At 49.9% G+C, this 21,037-nt stretch overlaps 1 protein-coding gene across 2 annotated transcripts; it reads left to right on the top strand.

Moving 5' to 3' along the window:
- The first annotated feature begins 82 nt into the window (after positions 1–82).
- Positions 83–20,780, top strand: FAM234A (family with sequence similarity 234 member A). Of its 2 annotated transcripts, XM_054210433.1 has the most exons (12): positions 83–144; positions 6,194–6,502; positions 7,645–7,761; positions 7,967–8,155; positions 12,073–12,203; positions 14,609–14,738; positions 15,166–15,304; positions 15,594–15,734; positions 16,126–16,204; positions 16,628–16,780; positions 17,617–17,719; positions 17,874–20,780. In XM_054210433.1, the coding sequence occupies exons 2-12, from the start codon at positions 6,238–6,240 to the stop codon at positions 18,083–18,085; spliced, it is 1,659 nt and encodes a 552-aa protein (XP_054066408.1). In that variant the 5' UTR covers positions 83–144; positions 6,194–6,237; the 3' UTR covers positions 18,086–20,780. The 2 variants fall into 2 exon arrangements, with proteins under 2 accessions (XP_054066408.1, XP_054066409.1); XM_054210434.1 differs by lacking the exon at positions 83–144 and having other exon boundaries at positions 3,216–6,502.
- Positions 20,781–21,037: the final 257 nt, after the last annotated feature.

Here is a 21,037-nt window from a genome sequence, read left to right as displayed (position 1 = left end):
CCCCGCCACCTCGCCCGTCACCGCAACATGGCGCCCGCCCGTCCGCCGCATCGCGCACGCGCGGCGGCAGGGCCGTCGCTTGCGTCGCGGCGTCACTTCCGGCAGGAGGAGGCGGAAGTGGCAGCGGTGGCGGCCGGTGCGGGGGTGAGTGCGGAGCGGGGCGGGGGTCGGGCCTGCCGGTGCCGCCCGGCCGCGGACAGGCCCACCGAGGAAGAGGGGGGAGGCTGGGATGCGGCCCCGGGGAACCGGCGGGCAGGGCTGGGGGTGGGGGGGCGGGCACGGCGAGATCCTGGTCGCCCCCGCGGGTGCGGCCTCCCGGCGCGCCCCGGGATCCTGGGCGGTTTGCGGGTCTCTGCGCTGGCCTGCCCGGCCGGGGAGCAGCGCTGCTCGCATGTGAAAGGCCGCGGCTGCTCAGGGCTCCCTGCTGCACCTGTCCCCGGGGCTGGAGAGGTTTGCTGTCCGTATTCGGCAGCCCAAGAAGTTGTCCCAAAAAACCATATCTAGAAGCCTGGGAAAGAATTTAATCCCTTTGGTAAAAGCCTGGGACTCTGCCGAGGTAGCTTGTTGCTTTAATCCTCCGTTTGATCTGAGCTAGTTTGTCCCGTGTGGTTGGCAGGCTGCGTAGGAGTCCTGGGGAGATGCTTACGCAGCACTTGCAAATGCGGGTCTGTATTTCAGTCGAATAGAAACACGAGAAGCCCCTCACCTCTGCAGAGCGTGTCACACTGTTCCTGGAGAGGTTTCAATTCAGGTTTCTCTTTTCCTCAGCAGGCCCCAAGCCTTCTCTGCAGGCATGAATTAGAGCGTTTCTTGCAGAGAGAAAAAGGCTTTAATGTATTCAGTTGTGATCCTGTTTCCACCCTTTTTTTCTTACTTTGGAAAGCAAAAGCTTCTTATGTGATTGCTGGAAGTCACAGGCTTCAACCAGAGGGACCAGCTGCCCTGCAGGGAGGGACGGCTCAGTGTGACTGGAGCCAGCCCTCCCACATCGCGGGGCAGAATTGGGCCCCGTTTGAGGGTCTGCCTGTGGAGGCTGGAAGCTGAGAGACTCCACAAGGTGTTGGCTGTGTGGGTGGAATGGCCTGTGAGTGATCTTTCCTCTGTGTGCATGTGTGTCTAAGAGGGGGAAAGGAAAATTCCTTTTTGGGGGGCGGGAGAAAGGAGGTTTTTCTTGGAGACAGCTGACAAGCACAACAGTGGCTGGAGGACGGCTGTTGTTTCATGCTGCTGTAAACCTCGCTAGGCTGCACGGGAAGGACCTAGTGGGCAGCACAGACTTTGCGACCTGTGGAACAAGTGCTCCGCTTAAAAAATGTGCTGTCTTTTTAATAAATCTACGTGAAATGACCACAGCCTCTTCTAGAGGGTTTTCATGCACTGAGATCTCCCCAGAGTGTCCCTGTTGTGTTCAATGTCTGGCGGTGCGGAGAAGTCGCCCTGCTTCTGACGCAAGCAGAGGAGCCCTGTGGGTGAGGCGGGGATGTCTCTGACGTGAGAGATTCAAACCACTTGCTAACTACTGCTCCTGTCGGTGAGGGCGACTGGCTTGGATCCAGTGAAACTGTAAGGTCTGGGATGATAAATGGCATACGTTTCTGCTGCTTGGTTGTTATTACTGGCCTAACCTATAATCAGTTCCGCACAGCTTTAATGATGGTCTTCACCTAAGAGAGTTTTGCTCTTCCCATCACTCTCTTGGAAAAAGTACTGGATCGTCTTTTGCTCTTCACTAAACAGGTGGAGTTTCTCTACTTGAACCCCTGACCGTAGTGAAAACTGCCCTGTAAAAAGAGGCCTTTTCTCCTACAAATGACAGATGTATCACATTCTAAGGTGACCCTTGGTTGTGCTCTGGAGGAGTTTCTAATTCACTTGCCATGAATGCTCTGTGGCACATGTTGTGTCTGCACCAGGGGGTTAAAGTGTCATTCAAGAAGAACCCGGTGTTTTGAAGAGACCTGTGTTAACAGAGGCAAAACAGCAAGCGTGAGGGGAGGGGAAAGGACAGCTGTAGCAGCAGAATGTGGGTGTATCTCTGAGCCGGGTGCCTGCGTTGTCTTTGGTATGGTCTGGGTCACAAAACGTGTCCTTCCAAAGGCCGTAGGGATGCGAGCAGGAGCAGAGGTACCCCAGCGTCAGACAGGATGGTCTCGGCGCAGCCAGCCCATGGCTGCGACTTTTTATCAACAAAGAGTTATGAGCTGCAGATGATCCAGCAAAAGTGTAAGCTTGTGTACGCAGGGCAGTCTGAGTGTATTTGGAGAGGAAAATCTCCTCATTTAGGGGAAATCTGATGTGTTATTTCCTTGTGGCTGGACCCTGATGTAAGTGGGATGGCAGAAAAGGGAAAAACTGACTTTTTAATGTCTTGATGTTGCAGCAGGTGACTGCCCGATGGGTTCACCGCAGTGCCCTGCCACGCGTCGTATCAAAACTCAACGGTCTCCTCGTGGGAGGCAACCATGAAGGGAACGTTGCATCTTACTCAGAGCAGAATTTGGAAGCTGTTTTGTCATTATTGATTGTGGCTTGGGGCTTCGACAGGTTCTGGCTGACATGAAGGAAAGCTGTAAGGTGCTTAAAACAGAAAAGTACAGAACGAGAACACCCAAATGCTGTGTTTGGGTTCCTAAAATGGCCCGTCAGAATCTGATTTCATCATTCTGTGAAAAATATAAGCGTGTCAAGCATCAAATCTCAGTTATGATATATTGCTAGAAATTTTCCAGGAGGAAGTGGCGCCTGGTGAGATTACAAATGCTATGGTTTGGTGTTTTAGGGGTGGAAAATGAGTTAAAACTTCCATCACGCTGATACATGAAAGGTTTCTGTCACCAGCCTTCGTACATCTGACTGTATGCGGTTCTCTCTGCTTGTCAGGCAGTTCTAGCTGACTGCTAATGATAGTTTGTCTCTTGGATTTGGCTGTGGCTTGGCGCTCACCGCTTGCTGCACAAGTTTCACTGGTTTGCTTCAGATCAGATCTGTGAATCCGTGCTGTCGCTTTGGGAAAGGAGGAAGGTCAGTGCCCCATGAAGGTGAGTAAAGCTGAGGACTCTGTGTGTTTGTCCTGAATGCAGTGTTGCTGCTGTGGGACAGGAAAGGGTATTCATTCCTCCTTGGCTCTGATGGGGGACTGCTCCTAGCTCGTCCTGTTGCTGCGGGTAAGTAGTCTTTAAAGCTCAAGGAGTGATGGAAGCGCGCGCAGCAGCAAACGAAATTGTATAAGATGCAGACCCTAGCGTTACTGCAGCGCTCCCTGGGCTCTGTGGGCTCAGTTCGGCTCTGTTGCGTGCGGTCTCTAGTTATTTCCTTTTCTATAAAGTCTTTCTCCCATGTTTTCTCATGGTGAGAGGCCTCCCATCCCCAAGCAGAGAGCCGGTGCTAGCTATGAGATCTGGTTTGTGCAGCCTGGGTTAATAATGCAGCAGCGCAGGATCCTGTCGCCACCTGTTTCCTTGCAAGGTGCCTGGGTGCATTAAACTTCCCAGTGAATTGTGTCCTCTACCAGCAGGAGACAAAATGCCGGCTTCTAGAGGACAGTAAAATCATCTGAAACGCACACTATCATTTTCTGCTTGTCTTCAATTAAACTGATTACCAGACTTCTTTGTTGTTCGGAGCTCAGACCGTTTCGCATGTTGCCAGCATGTACTTTGGCAACTGCGGGCGATGGGATTTCCTGCATTGTTTGAGTCTTTGCCATTGACCTTTGTGGTCCTTGTTCTGGCACTGCCTCTGCTCTGGCAGGGGTGCAAAGGGCATTATTCAAACCCTGAAAGAAAAGAGAAAGAATTGCTTTAAAGGCATTGAGGGCTCTTTGTAATTGGTGTCTCCTAGGGTCATTGCTGCAAAAGAAGGGGAATTGCTGGGGCTGTCAGGATAATTACCACTTTTTTTTATTGTTCTCATCCCAGTCTAGATGACAGTGGTGTGATTTAAAGTGAGTCATAAAAATACGCCTTCCATACAGCATTAAGATGGTGGCCCTCATGGACTGAGGCGGGGACAAGCCTGGTTTTGGTTCTTCTCGGCAAGTCTCGTAGGTGCTGGAAGTTCTCGGCTGTGCCCTGGAGGTTTCCTGGCTCTGCACTGGGGCTGCGGAGGGCTGTGTTGAGGATGCTGGTGGGGTTGTACTGGAGCCCTGTCGCAGCCTGTGCTGTGGACACTGGTTACTGCAGCGTTCGAGAAGATCCACCTCTCCCTGCGGCTGGAGACGGGCATGCTGGAGACACACGAGCCTTGTCGCAAGGGAGGCTGTGTAAGCCATTCCTGCTGCCGTCCCCTTTTGCTGCGGCGGCAGTTGCTCTGCTCCAGTGAACCATTTACTCAGCCGGCGCCTGGAGCCTCGTACCTTCAACCTGCTGAAGGTCGGGTGCTTGGCCGGCTCCAGTAGCGGAGCAGTGCTCGGATCGCCAGCGCGATGGCCGGGTCGGGGGGGGGAAGGCTGAATGCATGGCTCTTCCTTGTCTTCCCCTTTCCATCTGGAGCCCTTCTACCCTTGTCAGGTGCCTGTAGTTGGTCTGGAAACAGACCTCGTGAAGGTCTCATGGAAACGGCCTCGTGGAGGTGTCTCTGGTGTTGCTGGTAGACTGATGTGAAGGGCAAATGAGGTCTTTTGGAGTTAGATCTTTGGAATAAGATACAACTTCTACATTATTGATTTAATCACATTTGCATGGTATTGTGCGGCTCGAATTAAATTGTCTGGAGCGAGATCTTGTACTCGATGTGCTGTTGTAGAGTAAATGCCAGAGTGCTGGTGTTGGAGGGAGTCAGAGCTTCGTAAGTCCAGCAGGCGCTGAAGTTAACTAGGGGGTTGACAGCAGCGTGCCTGGCTGTCCGGCTCGCCCCCTGCGTTGCTGTAGGTCTGTCCCCTCTGTGACTTGTACCCTGAAGAGAAGAAGCCTCCACAGCTCTTCCTGCGGTGGGACGGGGACAACCCAGGGAGGTGAGACCCCCAGTTGAGCCGCAGCTGCCTGAAGGAGCCTGGCCTCCCAAGGGTGACTCTCATCTTGTGTTTCTGTGAACCTGTAAATGAACTTGGGCGTGACACCGGAGACGTAACAAGCCCTGTTGTCGTCGGAGTTGAAAGCCCCGGCTTGCTGCGTTGTGTGCTGGTGCTGAGTTTAAGCTATTTTCTGCTGGGGAAGTAAATTGCTCCAGCGGACAATCCAGGCACATGACTGCCGGGGCACGGTCATGGAAAATTGGCTCGGTTGTCATGTTTATTTGCTCTGATATAACTTTTTATGACACTGTCATGCAGCTTTTTCCAAGGCTACTGGAATGTGTTATTCTTTATTTCTTCCCTTCTGCTATTTTTTTTAAGAAGCATTATCAGAGAAACTATATATAACATTAACTTTTTGTTGTGGGTAATGAGTTACAGGCTTCTGTAACCGACTAGGATTTTTTCTTTTTTTCCCTTTTTACAACAAATTAGCACAAACCCCCTCTGTTATTGTAGCTGTAGCTCAAGATTGTGATTTATAGCAGTTGTTAGCTCTTCTTCCGTTCTGCTGAAGTCGAATTTGCCTGATTTTAGTCTCAACTTGTGCTGTCTTTTTCCTCTGGGGAGGGGAGTAATCACTCTCTTGCCTTCTGTAGGGCTGAGTTGCTAAACTTACCAGGTGGTTTCTCATCTGAGAAGGTGTAGAATAACTTTGGTTTGTTCCCGTACAGAATATGCTGGTGTTTGTTTCTCTGTCGCCCTCCTGGCTGAGCTCAAGTGCTCATTACAGTAGGGAACAGCCTTATGTTGGGATATAAAGGTCACAAGTGTTTCCTTTCACCTCTCCAGCCAGGAGTCAGACTGACATACGCGAGAGGTGGCAAGAAGTCTTTGCAGCAAAAAAGAAGCTTTTGGCGTATTTTTTTGCGAGGGAAACCTACAGCCCAGTCAGTCCATTCAGTGTAGATCCCGTAGCCGCCTTTATCTGTGTCTAGCAGAGCTGATTTCCTCCTCTGAAGAAGAAATAGTGCTATTCCTGCATCCCAGGGTCTCTCCCCGGTGCTCCATGTGGGAGACCTCCAGTACCAACGGCGCGTTGTATCCAGCTGTGTGACAATACACTGATTTGCTCACCTGCCATTAAACATTTCCAGCCTGAATATGAGGTAGTAACAGAATATTTTGTCATTTTTTTATGTACTCCAAAATCTATTTTAACTGCTTTTTACATTGTTGCAGGTGAAAGGGGAGAAGGGGGTCTGAATACTGATGAATGAGCTGTGATGGATAACAAAGACTCGGAAGCTGAGATCCACCCACTGAAGACTGAGGATGTAAAAGCTCAAGAGAACCATGAAAACTCTGTGGAGAGAAGAATTGTCAGCAAGCAGTCGTCGCGACTGTCTCGGCTGTCCCGGTGGCGCACTGCCGCCTTCTTCATCTCGTTATTTCTGTGTCTGATAATTGTGTTTGCTTTCTCCTTTATCATTCCTTGCCCAGAGAGGCCAGTTTCAGAAAGAACGTGGTTCCGAAACTACGACAACGCAGGTGAGCTTGCTGTAGCAGAACAAACACTTGCCAACAGTCCTTTTCCTTTATGTGCTTTCCTTTATGTGTTCCCTTATCCCTTATGTAAAAAATTATTCCTAATTTGAATTGTGGACCTCTACCTAAGCGCGATCTGGAGCCAAGCTTGCAGGGATGCTGCCCTTGGGAGCAAGATCTGTGAATACCTGACCTGGATAAGCAGTGGCCTGTCATAATTGGCGTTGCCTTCCAGGAGGTGTTTACAGGAACTAATGGAGAAATTAGATGCTGCTCTAAAGCACTAACAAGGTAGCACGCTGGCTTCATTTGGAAAAAAAAAAAAAAAAGAACAAGGAGAGGGGTATCTGGGAGTAAATCTTTGTTGAAGTTTGGGCTGTAAAATGTTCCCTTGAAGTTTGAGCTGAGGTTTGGGGACAATTAAGCATTCTCCCTCTGTTAACTTTTCCCTCTCCTTCTGCTGACTTTTCTCCGTGGCTCACAGGAAAGGAAGAAGAGGAATTGCATCTTGTTGGTTTTGTTTTTTTTTTTATAAATTGCACAAATTTATAGTTGCTTTAGTCGACTTTTTAGCCTGGGTACTGCTCCCTGGTGGCTCAGCATTCGCTTCTATGAAAGCTTTTCTTTATTCTCCTGCGCAGTGGGTGTGTGCTGGTTGTGCTATAAATGCTGAGATAGTGCTCACCAATGGGGACGGAGCTTTGTGTGGTAGTGCAGAAATCCCAGGTTCTGCTACTTGGAGCTGAAGAAGGCTGCTTTTAGCTGAGAGTGAGAAAGATGGAATCTCTGGGGCTGGGTTTTATGGGTTTTGTTTGTTGGTGGATTGTTTTTTTTTTCATGTTTCGGGAACAGCAAGCTCACACCAAGACCAAAGTTTGTTCTTTGTTGATTCTGGCTGCTTGGCTTTAAAAAAAGACAAATCCTCTGGGGAATAGCAAATTTAAAAAATCCTTTGGCACTAACTTCCAGTCCTCGGTACTCGTGTAGATGGCTTTTTTTACTACAAAAGCCAATTTGTCCTGAAGTTACAGTGTCCGAGAGAGAGGCAGTGAGTAGGTCTCTAGGAATTTGTGTTTTGCTCCAGCTAGCTCTGCTGCTGGTGGAGGCAATCCTCACCAGCGCCTGCCTTGTCATCTCTTTTGCAGTGGCCTTCCCGTTTCTCGCTATTGAAGATGTGAATGAAGACAAAGTGCAAGATGTCGTCTTTGCTTTCAAAGCTAGCAACGGCAGCGTCAGCTTCAACAGATCCTGTTTGGATGAAGGTAGCTGATTCAGAAAGAGAAAACCTTGTAGTAAAAGGGCTGTTATTTCTCTTTTAGTTCTAATTAGCGAGGCTGCGGTGGGTCTGGGAGGGAAAACCAAGTTAACTGGGTGGTGAGAGGAACTGGGTGAGTCCCAGCTCTGGGGTGGTGCGAAGCGGCGAAGGCAGGTGTAGGTAGAGCTCCGTCTGATATCTTTTCTCTTCAGGTCTGCCTTCTCCATGTGCCTTCGTCGCTGCCGTGTCTGGCACGAACGGCAGAGCACTCTGGGAGAGGCCTGCTGCTGAGGAGGTGGAGTGGATGCAGTGTGGCATCGAGCAGCTCGGCGGGGCTGAGGCCCCGGGTTGCCTGGTGGTGGGGAAGCCCGTGTCCCTTACGGCGGTTGATCTGCGGACGGGTGAGTGGGGAGCACGGCACTGCTGCCATACAGGGGACAATGCTACTCGCTTTCCTCACCTGGTGACCTTCAGACCTTGGAGGCTGGGGACATCAGTGTGACATGACTTGCTGGTACACGAACAGTGGTCACAGTATTTATTATCTTGAAAACTTTGCCAGAGCCATTCGCTGGGTCGTTGAGAAGCCTCTGTTCTCTCAGCCTGTCTGTTCCAAAGGCTGGGCCCTGGTGTGGTGGTTTGCGTGAGCCACTGTGTTAGAAGAACAACTTTTCAACAGCTTTTGAAACCGGAAGAGCAGTCACTAGCTGTGAATGTTACTTTATATTCTCAGGGGTTGGACACAAACCCGCAGTGTTTCTTAGTTGTTTGTGTGTGAGTGCTAGGAGTGCCTGCAGTGGCAAGAGGAGCGGGAGTTTTAGGCATTTATGATTTTAAAGTCATTAAGGAGAGCACTTAGGATAAGTACTCACGAGTTTCAGTAGCCCAGGATTTTGCCTGGTTCCTCTGGAAAACTGCCTTCATTTCGGAACCTAGAGATGGAGAAATTCATCATCATCTTGCCTAACGCGGGGTGAGGTTAAGGAGTGCCTGTACCTCTGTAGGACCATCTGTTGCACCCTGAACCTTCCTTGCTGATGAAGCCTGACATACATTTCCATTTTGGGGGTCACTGTTTCGAAGGTTCTAAACAATGCATGTTCTCCCTTGGAAACATACCTAGGATCTCGTGCTCTGTATCTAAGACTGAACCCCTCACACCCTATTTTCCAGAAACTGGGAGAGAGAAATAGCAAGAAGTGTAGCTCTAAGGAATCTGAGAAAAATCTAGTGTAATTTTTGATTTCCAGTGTAGATGGAAATGTAGACGTACACAGAGCTGGAACACTTCTGTGCCAACTGAGATACCTTAACACCGTTTCCTCATCAATAGGCTTTAGCACAGGATATTTACAGACTATTAATGAAGTACTTGCCTTTAGGTCAAAGTGTAGAAAAGTGGCTGCTGAGCCAAAGGCATGTAACTAAAGACAGCCATAAAGAAATGGCACAAGTATGGAGAGAAGAAACCAGGCTAAGCCACAGGTCACAGCGACGATATGGTATGGAAACATTCCATTGATAAAATAAGATCAAGGGATGAAAAATTGCTTCAGGTAGAGAACTGAGTAACCCAGAAGTTGATATATTTGATAGCTTTTTGCGATTAAGTCGGTTAAAAGGGGTTTCTTACTGTAGTTGTCTGTTACTGGGGGTTAGGAGGGTAGATCGGAATAAAATGTATTTAAATAGGCCACATGTATTTAAAGTGGCAAAGTCTGACTTACATCACATTGTGCTAAAAACAGTAGTCAGAACAATCTTTAGCTGTTAATGATTCATGGTGGTGGAGGATTGGTGAGATTCCAGGGCTCTGGGGCTGCCTGGCCTCTGCCTGTAGGAAGATTGAAGAAGAGATAGGCAGATTATCTTCTGAAAGCGTCTGATGTGGTTTTGATCTTTAAATGCTGATAAAGTTAGTGCTTGTCTATAATTTGAGTTGTGTTAAATCTTGCTTTCTTCATTGCCAGAATAAGTGACCTGAGCAAACAAGAAGGAAAGTGTAGGATTGCGTGCTTCTGTTTGTGTGGGACATCTGACATTCCTGCATGTTTATTTTACAAGCAAACTGGGACACAAGAGCTTAAGATTAGCGGTTCCAGGTCAAAGCAAAAGTCTATGTAGCTTCGTATTCCATCTCTGCCAGGGCCAGAAGCCGTGTCTGAGGGAAGAGGACAGGAGTAAGTGTTTTGTTACACCTTTTCTCTTTGCCTTATCCTCCAGGATAAGGCGTTCTGGCCTCCTAAGGGATATGGCAGAAAGGGGATCACAATGCTCAGATGTATGAAATTGCTTCCGTGCAAGAAATCACTAAATAAACCAGAAGTCTAGCCTGGAGATTGTGCGACAGGGAGAAATGAGTCTATAAAATTATGAGTGATAAGTGGAAGTACAAGGAACGATGGTTTTCTGTCGCAGTTCCTCATTGCTCTGTGGTTCTTTTTGTCAAGCGGTAGGTTCAGAAAAAGCGAAAGGGGATAATTCTTCACATCCACCATACGGTGGATGTCAGGACCTTATAAGTGTTTAGTAAACAAGTGGGCAAAGGCATGGGAGAGGGGTCTAACACTGCTGGGTAGGAAAAACCTGCCTTTATCTCAGATAGCTTGTGAGCTGCAGAGCGGGAGAGCAGTCTCTGCACGTGTGTCTGGACCTCATCCAGCCTGAAGCCAGCAATCCTGCTTCGTGTCCTCTGCGGCCGCTTGAAGCGAGAGCTGAACTCTAGTCATCTAAATTCTAATTTTATTATTCCTTCCCGACCAAAAAAAAAAACCCCAACCCTTTCGCCCAGGTTAGATTTGCTGTCCAGGCACTTGTCTGATTTCCATCCTGGCTTCTGTTGCTGTTCTTCTGCTGTGACCATGGGCTCCGAGGAGGCGTCGTAGCTCTCTAGACCTCGGACAGGATGGTCCCATCTCCTGCTGACGGAGCAGGATGGGACTGGATTCACAGTTTGTGCTGTTTGGGGCTTGTGTTAGAGCATGAAAGCTCTAGTCCTTTGTGCTGAATCCGTCTCACTGTTACCTGTCTCAATTATTAAGTCAGACTGCTCTTTTAAGAGAGTGAGATGCTTCCTCCAAAACTATATCCCCTGTCTAACCAGCAAAGAATGGAGCCTTTTATATTGAAATGTGAATTTCATCAGCCCGGTCTTACTGTTGTAGCTTTGGACTGTGCTGAAGCCAGGATATAGTTATTTAAAACTTAAGTTCTCTCCTTCCTTTGCCTGCTTGTTTTTTTTGGGGGGGGTAAAATTCTTTGCTTTCCCATGATTTCCTAAGGACAGTCTTCTACTTCGTATCTGTTGTCATAGTAACAAATCCAAGTATTTTTTGCAGTGTTTCAGTGAAAGCTTTGGACGAATCCTACTGGAAATACAGCCTGCCTTAAATTATTGCAGACAGCAGTCAGGTAGTAATTCCTTGGCCTTCAGTACAGCTGGCAAAGAACAGATGATTATTTTGCATTCCTGAAATGATAATTGCTGTCTGTGATACTGTTTAAAGGGGAGGGTACGCATTTCCCCTCTGAGCACCTAGTTAGTCACATAAGTCCGCCTTAAAAAGAACCTCCCCCAGCAGTCTCCCCCCCTACATCAAATTCCACTGCAAATTCCACTGGACAGTGACTGGGAAGTGGCCAGCGGCCCTGGGCAGAGCGTACTGAGTGGAGACACTCAATTGGCCTGGAGCCGATGAAGAGAAACCCACCCCACACACATACTGTTTTTATAAAAAACAAAGCTTTCCTACCTCTATTTACAAACAAGTTTGAAAGCGCTCTGTGTGCGCTTCAAACACGGGAGAGGTGGGACGCGAACTGAGTTGCGGCCGGTCTCGTCAGCATGGAACATCTGCAGGAGGCAAGTTGCAGCAAAAAAAGGGCTTTTTCGGGAGTCGCTGCAACTCCGTGGTCAGAATTCAGCTGTTTTATGGTCTTAAAACGTCAGCACAGGTTTAACTACAGACCAGCAAGGTTTTAGATCACAAAAAAAAGGATTCTCCGTGCCATGAACATGCTGGGAAGCTGCTTAACCTACAACATGAGAAAAACAAGCTGCTCTTTGTGCCCTGGAAGTTTGTGTGCGTTTGTGCAGACAGCTAGAGTTACTTTCCAATACAGGTCGAAACTGGGGATACTGGGACTCATTTGAAATGCCATGAAGTACCCCATGATGAGCATGTGGTGCTGATGGGCTGTAAATGTCTGGCTACTGCCAAGTACTTCGAGGAGCAGGGGCATTAAAAGCCGTTCAACCTGAAGTGTGTTTCAGTGAATGTTTCCCAATATTTAGTGAATGTTTCCCAATGTTTTCTAGGGGAGGTTCGGTGGAGACAGTCCAGTGACTTTGGGGCTAATTATACTGTGCTGCCTCCCGTGTCAGTGATTCCAGACCTGGATAGTGACGGAGTTCAGGACCTGATAATCTTTATTGCTACAGGAGATAAGGTATGTCACTCTGAAACTGTGATAAACCCCGTGGCTGGACCACAGGGCATGGCAGGAATGTTTTTTATTTCCATCTTGTAGTCAAAGAGGAAGTGTCTCTGGTATCTGTGGGTTTGGGGTAGGTTCTCTCAAAACTGGGGTCTACTCCCAAATCAATGCAAACGTTTTATGGTTTTTTTTTTTAAAAAAAAAAAAAAGGAAAGAAAAAAGCTGGCCAGGAATCCCTCCCCCTTTTCAGTCTGCGCCCCTCGCTGCCTGTTCCTGCGCTGTGTGTGGAGGGAGCCCAGGCCAGATGAGCTTGCAGTTTTCTGGGACTCTGCTCAGAGAAGTGGAAGTGAACAAACCCTGACGGGTTTGGCTCTTAGAGCAAAACACAGCTGACAGCCAGCGCTTTCGTACCGCCGCTGCCCTTTTCTGATAGCTTTCGTCTCTCTGCCTGTGGTCTGCTTTGCATGGCTCTCTTCCTGGCGTCACTGCGCTGGTTAATTCTGGCTTGGGTTCATTTAGTGAAATAGCTGCTGTTTCTTAGAGGGGGAAAGTCATGGAGCTAAAACTGTTTTTATACTAAAAATCCGCACACGTGATTGAGTGGTACAGCATCATCTACACGCGCAGTCTGTCCTGTTTAAAGCATAGAGGAGTTACGGTTCCCCCCAGGTCTGAGGGGAGGGGTGGGAGCCCCGTGTCCTCGTTGTACCAGAGCACTCCATAAGCAAATATGGTTTTGCTGTCCCAGGGATTGTTGTTGCCAGAGTCATCAGAAATCCTATCCTCTCTGACTCCTACGTTTCTCTTCTGTTTTCTTTCCTCCCTGCTTTTGCTATCCCAGTTATCTGAAGGCTCCTTTTTTTTTTTTTTTTTTTTTTTTTTTGAATCTTAGGCGGCCAAGAAATGTTTGAGTGTAGTCTCTGTTCTGCAAGACTGCCTTTTGATTTGTTTTCCATTTAACCTCTCTAGCTATCTTGGTATGAAATCCCTTCCTCCCTCCGGACTTGGCGAGCACTCTGTCAACTTCAGTAAAAGTATGTTCTTTTTTGAGAAATCACGCAAAATGTAGGGAGCTTGAGTGGAGCTCTGCAGCTTGGAAAAAGGCAGTCTCGTCGGAAGGGAGATACAGAACTTAAGTAGATTAGCTTTGTAGCTAACAAGGTGATGAAGTTGAACGTCACGTTATACTGCTGTTCCCTGAAATGGTAGAGCTTTGAGCCGTCCGTGGGGAAGGGTCTGTGTGCAGGAGGTTTGGGTGGCAGCTCTTTTGGAGAGTCTTATTGATCCCTACCTGCTGCAGGCTTCGGCACAAATACCTCTGGGAAAATATGACGTTTTTCAGGATATATCGCCTGTAGCAGTGCATAGAGGTATTAAGCAATGCAGTGAGTAAGGCGGTGTGAATTCTCACTGGCTGCATGAATACCTTTGGCTGTTACTGTCCCGGGGCAGCTGCTGAACCAGTGCTTGGGAGTCAAGGTGAAGCTGACGCACAAGAGCTGGTATGTGTCTCCTCCAAGTGCGGGAGGCTGGGAACAGCTGGTGGATGTGTTGCTCTCCCTCTCCAGCTGTGTTCTTCATTCTCCACAGCAAACTCTATCCCTTAGTCACCTGCCAGACTCTCGAGATTCACTTCAAGAGCAGCAGATTTCCTTCTCTTTCCCAGTCTCTCCCTTCCCAGGAAGAGGGAAGGGTTCCTGCCTGACTCAGCATCTCTGATGGATGCTGTTTCTCTCGGTCTGACGTTTCTCTTTTCCCTAGTGTGCATTGCTCTCCCCAGGCCACGACTGTTGCCAGACATTTGAATCTGGTCCTGATTTTAGCCTTTATTCTCCTGGGTGAAAAGTTTTTAGTGGATTCTGTTACCCTGCAGAAAGAATATAAAGAAACCTGTCAGCCCTTTTATCCCCTTGGACCTGTGTCAGCCTTAGAAGGAGAAGATTAGGGCATTTAAAATATTTAGCAGGGCTACTGTGTGAAGCCAAGTTTCCCCTGTGTCCATATGCTGCTTTGCTTCTGCCTTTAGGTCCCGTCCATTGTTGTCACTGCTCAGTAGGCTTGAATCGATCTTCACCGTCCTTAGCAGAGCTGGGGCTTGCTGTTTGGCGGTCCCAGCCTGCAGGGGAGGTGGTTGGCAGAGACAGTAAAATCTGGGGGCAGGAGATTTTATTTTATTTTATTCCCAATGCTGGAAGTGGTTTTCAAACTTGCAAAAGTGTTCACAGCAGAGGGATCGTCTAATTCCTGCCCACACCTCCAAAACCAGGGGGAGACTTTTCATCCGAGCCTTTGCTGTTCCCATTCAGCTGCTGTTCAGTACCGGCTGCTCAGAACGTTGAGTTGGAGCAGTAACAATGCGATGCAGCTTCAACCTGTTATGTTTTGGTTTTGTTTTTTTTAATCCCTTCCCTGTGTAGATTAAGACCTTCATCCATTCAGGAAAAAATGGCAATCAGATTGGCTCCACTGAAAGCCTGAGCGTGGATGGGAAAGCTCGTTATGTCAGGCTGAACCTGGACTCCTCCTCCTACTTCCTTTTCTATACAGGTACAGTTCTGTTGGTGAATTCAGCCTGATAAAGTGATTATAACTGTGAAATCAGGTTTACTAAACAGTTGTCTGAAAGAGTGCTTTGCATTCTTAAAAGCTATGTCGTGCTTTCACCTAGCGAAAGAGCAATTCAAGGCCAAGAGAAGGGGGGTTTGTTACATGCTGTAGTAATTTTATTTGAAAAACGCTGAGAATGTAAGGTTCAAGTAGTCATTTATAGCAAATGATTACTGTGGAGCACTTGGATTACGAACAGATAAGATGTTAAAAGCATTCAAAAGCAGGCTTGAGTCTCAAAATACCACTACAACTCTATGATGCAAGCCCTAAAAATATAGTTCATCTGCCAGATCTGGAAAATCATAGAGTTCAGAGCAAGGGCAGGGTAACTTATCTCCCTCATTCTTGCTTTTTTTCTGTACAGAAAACTCTCTCTACGCGTATTCCCTGAAAGATCTCTACAGTGCAGCAACTGGGATGGAAATTAAGCTTCCCAAACTTGAGCGAGATCCTCAGTGGGAGAAGAACATTGACCACCTTACGCACCGCTTATCCCTTCTCAGGTGTGAGACTACGTCTTGCTTGCTGGTGGATCGGAGGGTACCGGTGTTCCTGACAGGGCAGCCTGTTGTGGCTTTGTCCTTCCCTGGCTACTTGCTTTTGGACTCGGAGCACATCCCAAGCTCAGGAAGAGGGCTGGTGTTGATGGTCTGGTGAGGGTTTCACAGGAAAGGAGGGAAAGCAGGCTGGGGTTTGCTGTTGGCATTTACCGCGCAGGGAAAAAACCCCAAACCCCACAATAAAACCATCCACAGTCTAGAAAAGTGTAATCGTTCCTCTGTCCTTGTTCAGCTCTGGAGACATTCGTTACCTGGCAAAAATTCCTGGGCAGTCACGGGAGAACATCTTGGTTGTAAACTCAGAGATGGCTACGCTGATCAATGCACAAAATCTTCAGACTTTGTGGACCCTCAATGTGTCCCGTGTTGTGAGGTAATGTCACCGATGTGGGTTGGATGAGGCATTTCCAGGCTCCCAACAGCAGTGGTGTCCTGGCAGATGCTGGGTTTTTTTAATCATTTGAAACATAAAAGCCTGCTCTGTGGTTGTTTCTGGATCATGCTTATTGTATTATGTGTCCTCTGCTAGCAAATGTCTGGAGCCACTTCGAAACGGAGGAGCCCAAAGCTTTGTTTCCGTGCCTGCGATATGGCTGTCTTAAGCCTGGGCTCGGAGCTGGGAGTGGTACCAGGCTAAAATAACACAGCAGTCGGGTCTCTTACTGGGAGAGTTACTGGGAGGACAGAGGCTGCTCTGAAAGAACAAGGTATGCCCAAGCCATCAGGGTGTGTTATGATCTGTCCGTTCTCTTTCTGTCCCTTAGTGAGCCGCTGCTTGGTTACTACAAACCTGATGTTCTTGGCATTGTCCTTGAGAGTGAAATTGGACCCAACAGAAAGAAGGTTTGAACGCTCTTCCTTTGAACTTCCCTTTTCTCTGCGTGTCTCGGCTCAAGCAGGCATTGAGTCAAGGGCAGCTTTTGGGATGTGTTCCCTCTGGCTGATTTTAGGAAGCTTTAGGCTGGGAAAGGATCTCTTTCAACAGGTTATTGAAGCCAGCTCAGGCACTTTAATTCTCTTCTCAGCAAGAGGCTTCAGTGACAGAGCTTTGAACCCCTTGAAATAGCTGCAAAACTTGTGACTTTAATGTGGCCCGCCCAAGGTCTCACAGCTCTGTGATGCTCAGCTTCAAGTATTTCCTCATCTTTCCATGTGTCAGATACTTGTTCCTGTAGACAGTGTGGGGTAGAGACAGCGGACTTGACTTCTCTCTCGTGCCTTGTTAGAGCTCTTTGCTATGAGTTCCTTTCCTTTCTTCCCTGCTAGGTTATGATCGTTGAGAGCGGGTCTGGAGCAGTCCAGTGGGACCTGAAGCTGAACTCACAAGCGGAGAGCCCTGGGCCAGCCACGCTTTCTACTGCTGATCACCGCTCCGCCTTCCTCATCTGGGGTGAATACCAGATGGCAGGAAACGAAACGGTGAGCAGTGCTGCTGAATGGTTGCTGTTCTCCAGACTTTGGGCCAGAATTGGGTGGAGCTAACCCTTTTCCCCGGCGTTCACATTCGCGTCTCTATGCCACAGCCTCTTCCACTGAGTGTGGGGTTGCTGAAGGCAGAAGCAGGCAGACCTCTGCGTGTGATCTGCATCCTCACGATGTCCATAGCAATGTCCCCGCTGGCAGCTGGTGGTGGCACCAAGAGCTTTTGTCATCCTCAGCCTGGCTAAGTAGAGAAAAGAAACTTGAGTGGCTCTATGAACAAAGTCACTGGGTTGCCCAGAGCCTGCCTAGGTGTGGTACTGGAGGTGAGGCGAGAGGGTGCCTCTGAAGTTGCTGCTGTCCTGCGGCAGTACTGCACGCAGTGGTCTCCCATGGACACGTGAATGTCCTCGCTCTGCACCAAGGCAGTCTCTGGCAGCCTTGATGCGCAGCTCAGCTGCGTAACGGAGCCCTCCGGGGCAGTGGCTGACAGCGTTAGTGACAGGTTGTGTCTTGGAGGATGCCTGAGCACCGGCTGAGCTTCCTGTGCTTTCCTCGCTAACTCTACCAGCCCTAGGGCAAAAATCTGTCTCCTGCCGGTGGCAGCCAGGCCTGCTGTTTGCAGGAAGGTTGGGGTGGGGAGGAGAGCACCAAACAGTAAGCAAAATCCCAACGCTTAGCACTAGTGGCATCAGACAGGATGAGTTGGGCAGACACGGACAAGTATCTGACTGGATGTATTCTGTCGAGCATGAGGAATAGCTGAGCCTGGTGTTGGCATTGTCTCTGGGATAATGTGTGAGTCCGTGTCCTGATAGTTGTGCTGTTGGTTGCAGAGATCCAGAGCTCCTCTCCAGAAGCTGTATCTTTTCCATCCTTCCTACACTAACGTCCTGTTGGAGCTCCGCAATAGCACAGACCAAATAATTGCATTCAATGGTAAGTCTTCTCCTTCCAGCCCTCCAGCAAGGAGGCGCAGGAGGACACTGGCCTTCTGGTACCTCCTGGACTCTGGGTGCGCGGTGTTGGGTCTGGTGGCCAGTCTGAACACAGAGACCTTAGGCTGGGCTTTTCCCTCTGCTCTGCGTTACAGCCGCACTGTTTGAGCGGAGCCGTCATGCCTGCTACGTGCTGTTGAGGGGGCCTCAACCCAGCGAGGAGCCAGGGCCGGTGTCTCTGATGAAGCGTAAGCTGAAGGAGGATGTCTCTGAGAGCAGGGTGATCTGGCTGAGCCAGGTGGCAGTGGACAGCGAGCAGTACGTGCGGGACCGCCTCTACAGGATGCGATTCCACAGCCGAGCGTGAGCTTGCCGAGGGAGGGGGAGAGGCTGCCCTGGCCCAGGCGTCTCCGAGCTGCCTCTCCTCCGCAGCCGTGCTCTTAGCAAACCCAGATCACGAATTCAAACGGGAAGCTGCCTTTCTCGATCTGCAAACCAAAGCGTGGCTGGCGGGGAAGCGACCCCCAGTGTCTGGGGACGCCCAGGCTGTGGGGGCAGCTGCCGATACGTCTGTCCTCAGAGCTGATGGGACTTCAGTGCCTGACCACCACTGAAGTGGCGTCAGCTCGGGGAAGAGGGCTTTCCCCTCGATCCTTCTGTGCCCGCAGAACTGCGCTGACTCAGCCCGTGTCTGGAGGAAAACACATGCTTGCTGGGGACGCCGGGGTTGATTATTTCTTGGGTGCTTGCGTGAGAAGTGGAGCTTCGATGTGTGGTGTTGGGTTTCCTTTCTGAGTCAGCTCTCCTGGCTGCGGGAGAGGTGCTTGGCTGCAAGTTGATTTGCAATCGCCCTCTCCTGGATTTTGGGCCCCTGCTTGGGTAGTCGTGGGGTGTGTGTAGTGACAGACGCCAGCCACGGCTGACGGTGTGGCTAGGTGTCACCCGGGCCAGCAGAGCGCAGGTTAAAGTGTCATTCTATTTAGAAAATGGCCTTTTCTCCCAAAACAGCTCCATTTGCCCCCTCTCCTGTCACCTGTGTCTGTCTCCTCTGCTGCTTCCTTTCCAGCCAGGCTGCACGGTGTTGGTGACACAGAAAGGGAGCTGGTCTCCCCCCTGGTTGATGCATCAACGTTCCTCCCTGTCCCTGATCCGATGATAGGTGATAGGGAAACCACACTAAGTCCAGGCTGGCTGGTCCCTGCCGGTACGGACACCACCTCTCCTACTGGTTTTGAGGTGCCAGGGGATCTAGGACATTTTTTCAGAGTAGAATTGCACTTGAACCTTGTCTGGGAGCTGGGCTTGCTGCTTTGGGGAGCCCTGTGTGTGACTGGCAATGCCAACTCTCCTGCAAATACTCTTTTCAGCCTTGCAGCTGCTGAGGAGCCTTCTCCAAGCCCTGTCCCCTCTGCCAGGAGGTGGGCAGGCTGTAGGACAGGCACGAGCCGCTCAGGGTGACAATATGAGCTGTTTCTGCCGCACAGCTCTGGAGAGAGCTCTAGCCTCCCTCCCTGCCCTCGGAATTGATGCTGGGTGAGGATCTTTGGGTGCTGTTCTCTCTCTCCAGCCTGGTAGCCCAAGGGAACGGGACAGGTTGCTGTGTGAAGATGATGTCTCCCCTGGAGACTTCTGTAGCATGATGTGTACGCCCCGTTCCTCGGTGGGCACCAGCACGGAGCATAGAAACGAGGTGCAAAGCCTGGAAAACGGTTTAAATTGGCTGCTCAGTCCGTCCTGAGAGCCACAGTGCCCACACCAGCCACACGGAAACGCGAGCCCTGTCCGGATGCTGCTGGGTGTCCCTCTGACCGGTGAGAGGAAGGTGGACAAGAAAACACACGCCCTAAAAATAACCTCTCTCCAGTTTTGTGGTGCCGGAGGGCATTTGGCTGTTGCCTCCCTCCCTCGCTTAGTCTCAGATTGGGGGGGGGGTGTGTAGAAATACTGTGGGATGAGAAACTTTTGCCGGGTTGTGTAGGGTCGAGCATCTTGTGGCAAGTGCTGAGCTTTAACCTGCTGCAGGGCAAATCCTGGCTCCGGCAGCCGCTTTCACCCAGGCTCATGGCGGGAGCTTCAGCTCTCCTGGTCTTGCAGAAAAAATGAGCTGGAGCACCACTCGTCTGCCTGGATGCTGGCCCGGTAGTTGCCTAAAGGGTGCCCTGGCTCCCTCTGCCCCATGACCTGTAGCTCGGGCGGTCAGGGGGGCTGTGTCAGATGAGTGCTGCTGGTGGAGGCCAGTCCTGAGGTGTCCGGGCAGTGCAGGAAGCTGGGGATGCTCCCAGGAGAGCACCCCACACCCTGCAAAGCACCCCAGACTCAAAATGGTGGGTTTCCTCTTCTGTTCCTCTCTTTCCACGCTGTTTTCTGAGTGAGTCTGGGGGTGCAGGGAGACTCTCCTCGCTTAAGTCACCGATAAAAGACCTCGAGCCCGGCAGCCTTTGCCAGTGCCGCAGAACCGGGGTGGCAAGGGCTGGGGCAGAGCCGGCAGCGGGAGCCCCAGGCTCCCGTGCTCGTCCCGTCTGTGTGTTGGATACGGATTGTATCCCACTGAAATTCCTTGGGCAGGGAGCAAGGTGCCCGGGCTGTATTCTCACCGCCATCACAGCATCTCAGCTCTCACTCAGTCCCTACCCAGACCCGACCTTTCCCATAGGCACACTGAATGTTCCTCCAGGAGAGCTGGATTTTCAGCTTTGACGGGGGCTTTTCTGGCTTTAAGTTGTCCATTAACGTTTCCAGATACTTTGGGAACGCAGATTTCCCTCTGGCAGCTCAATTAAATGCATCAGTGCCAAACCAGCACCTTCTTAACAAAACAAGTCCTTTTTCCCAGCTTATTTCCCTGTGTAATTGGTTTTTTGCAGTATTTAATGAATGACTTTGTGCCTTGATTCAATAACTCAGATGGGTGATGATGGCATATATCACTGTGTTATGTATTAGTGTGTTTTTTAACACTAAGACTGTTTGGTTTGGTTCTTTAACTTATTGCAAATTGTGCCCTACAGGACTTGGTCTAACCGGAATGGTTTCAATAAATCCTCTTTTGCATTGTTTGTAAATGGTGCCCTGCTTTTGTTGTCGCAGCTGAGGTGACGCAAGACTCCCGGGATCTTTTTTTTTTTTTTTTTTTTTTTTGGCAGCCCTTTGCGTGACTTCCCAAAGGCAGAAACCTCCCTTTTGGGGAAGGATCCAGGTGTCCTGGCGGTGCTTTGATGGCTGAGCTGGCCGCGGCTCTGCCCCGGGGTGCTGCCTGCTGCCCTGTCCCGCTGCAGATGGAGCGGGAGAAGGGAGCGTGCGGATGGAGGCTGGAGTTAGA

The sequence above is a fragment of the Rissa tridactyla genome, chromosome 8 (assembly GCF_028500815.1).
Source record: "Rissa tridactyla isolate bRisTri1 chromosome 8, bRisTri1.patW.cur.20221130, whole genome shotgun sequence".
NCBI classification, from domain to species: domain Eukaryota; kingdom Metazoa; phylum Chordata; class Aves; order Charadriiformes; family Laridae; genus Rissa; species Rissa tridactyla.
This window is presented reverse-complemented; position numbering and strand designations above follow the sequence as displayed.

Bases quoted from the DNA above. Each gene is read 5' to 3' on its own strand.
- FAM234A (XM_054210433.1), top strand. From the start codon at position 6,238: ATGGATAACAAAGACTCGGAAGCTGAGATCCACCCACTGAAGACTGAG. The intron at 12,204-14,608 runs GTATGTCACTCT...TTCCCTGTGTAG, and splicing joins TTATTGCTACAGGAGATAAG to ATTAAGACCTTCATCCATTC. The intron at 16,205-16,627 runs GTTTGAACGCTC...CTTCCCTGCTAG, and splicing joins TTGGACCCAACAGAAAGAAG to GTTATGATCGTTGAGAGCGG.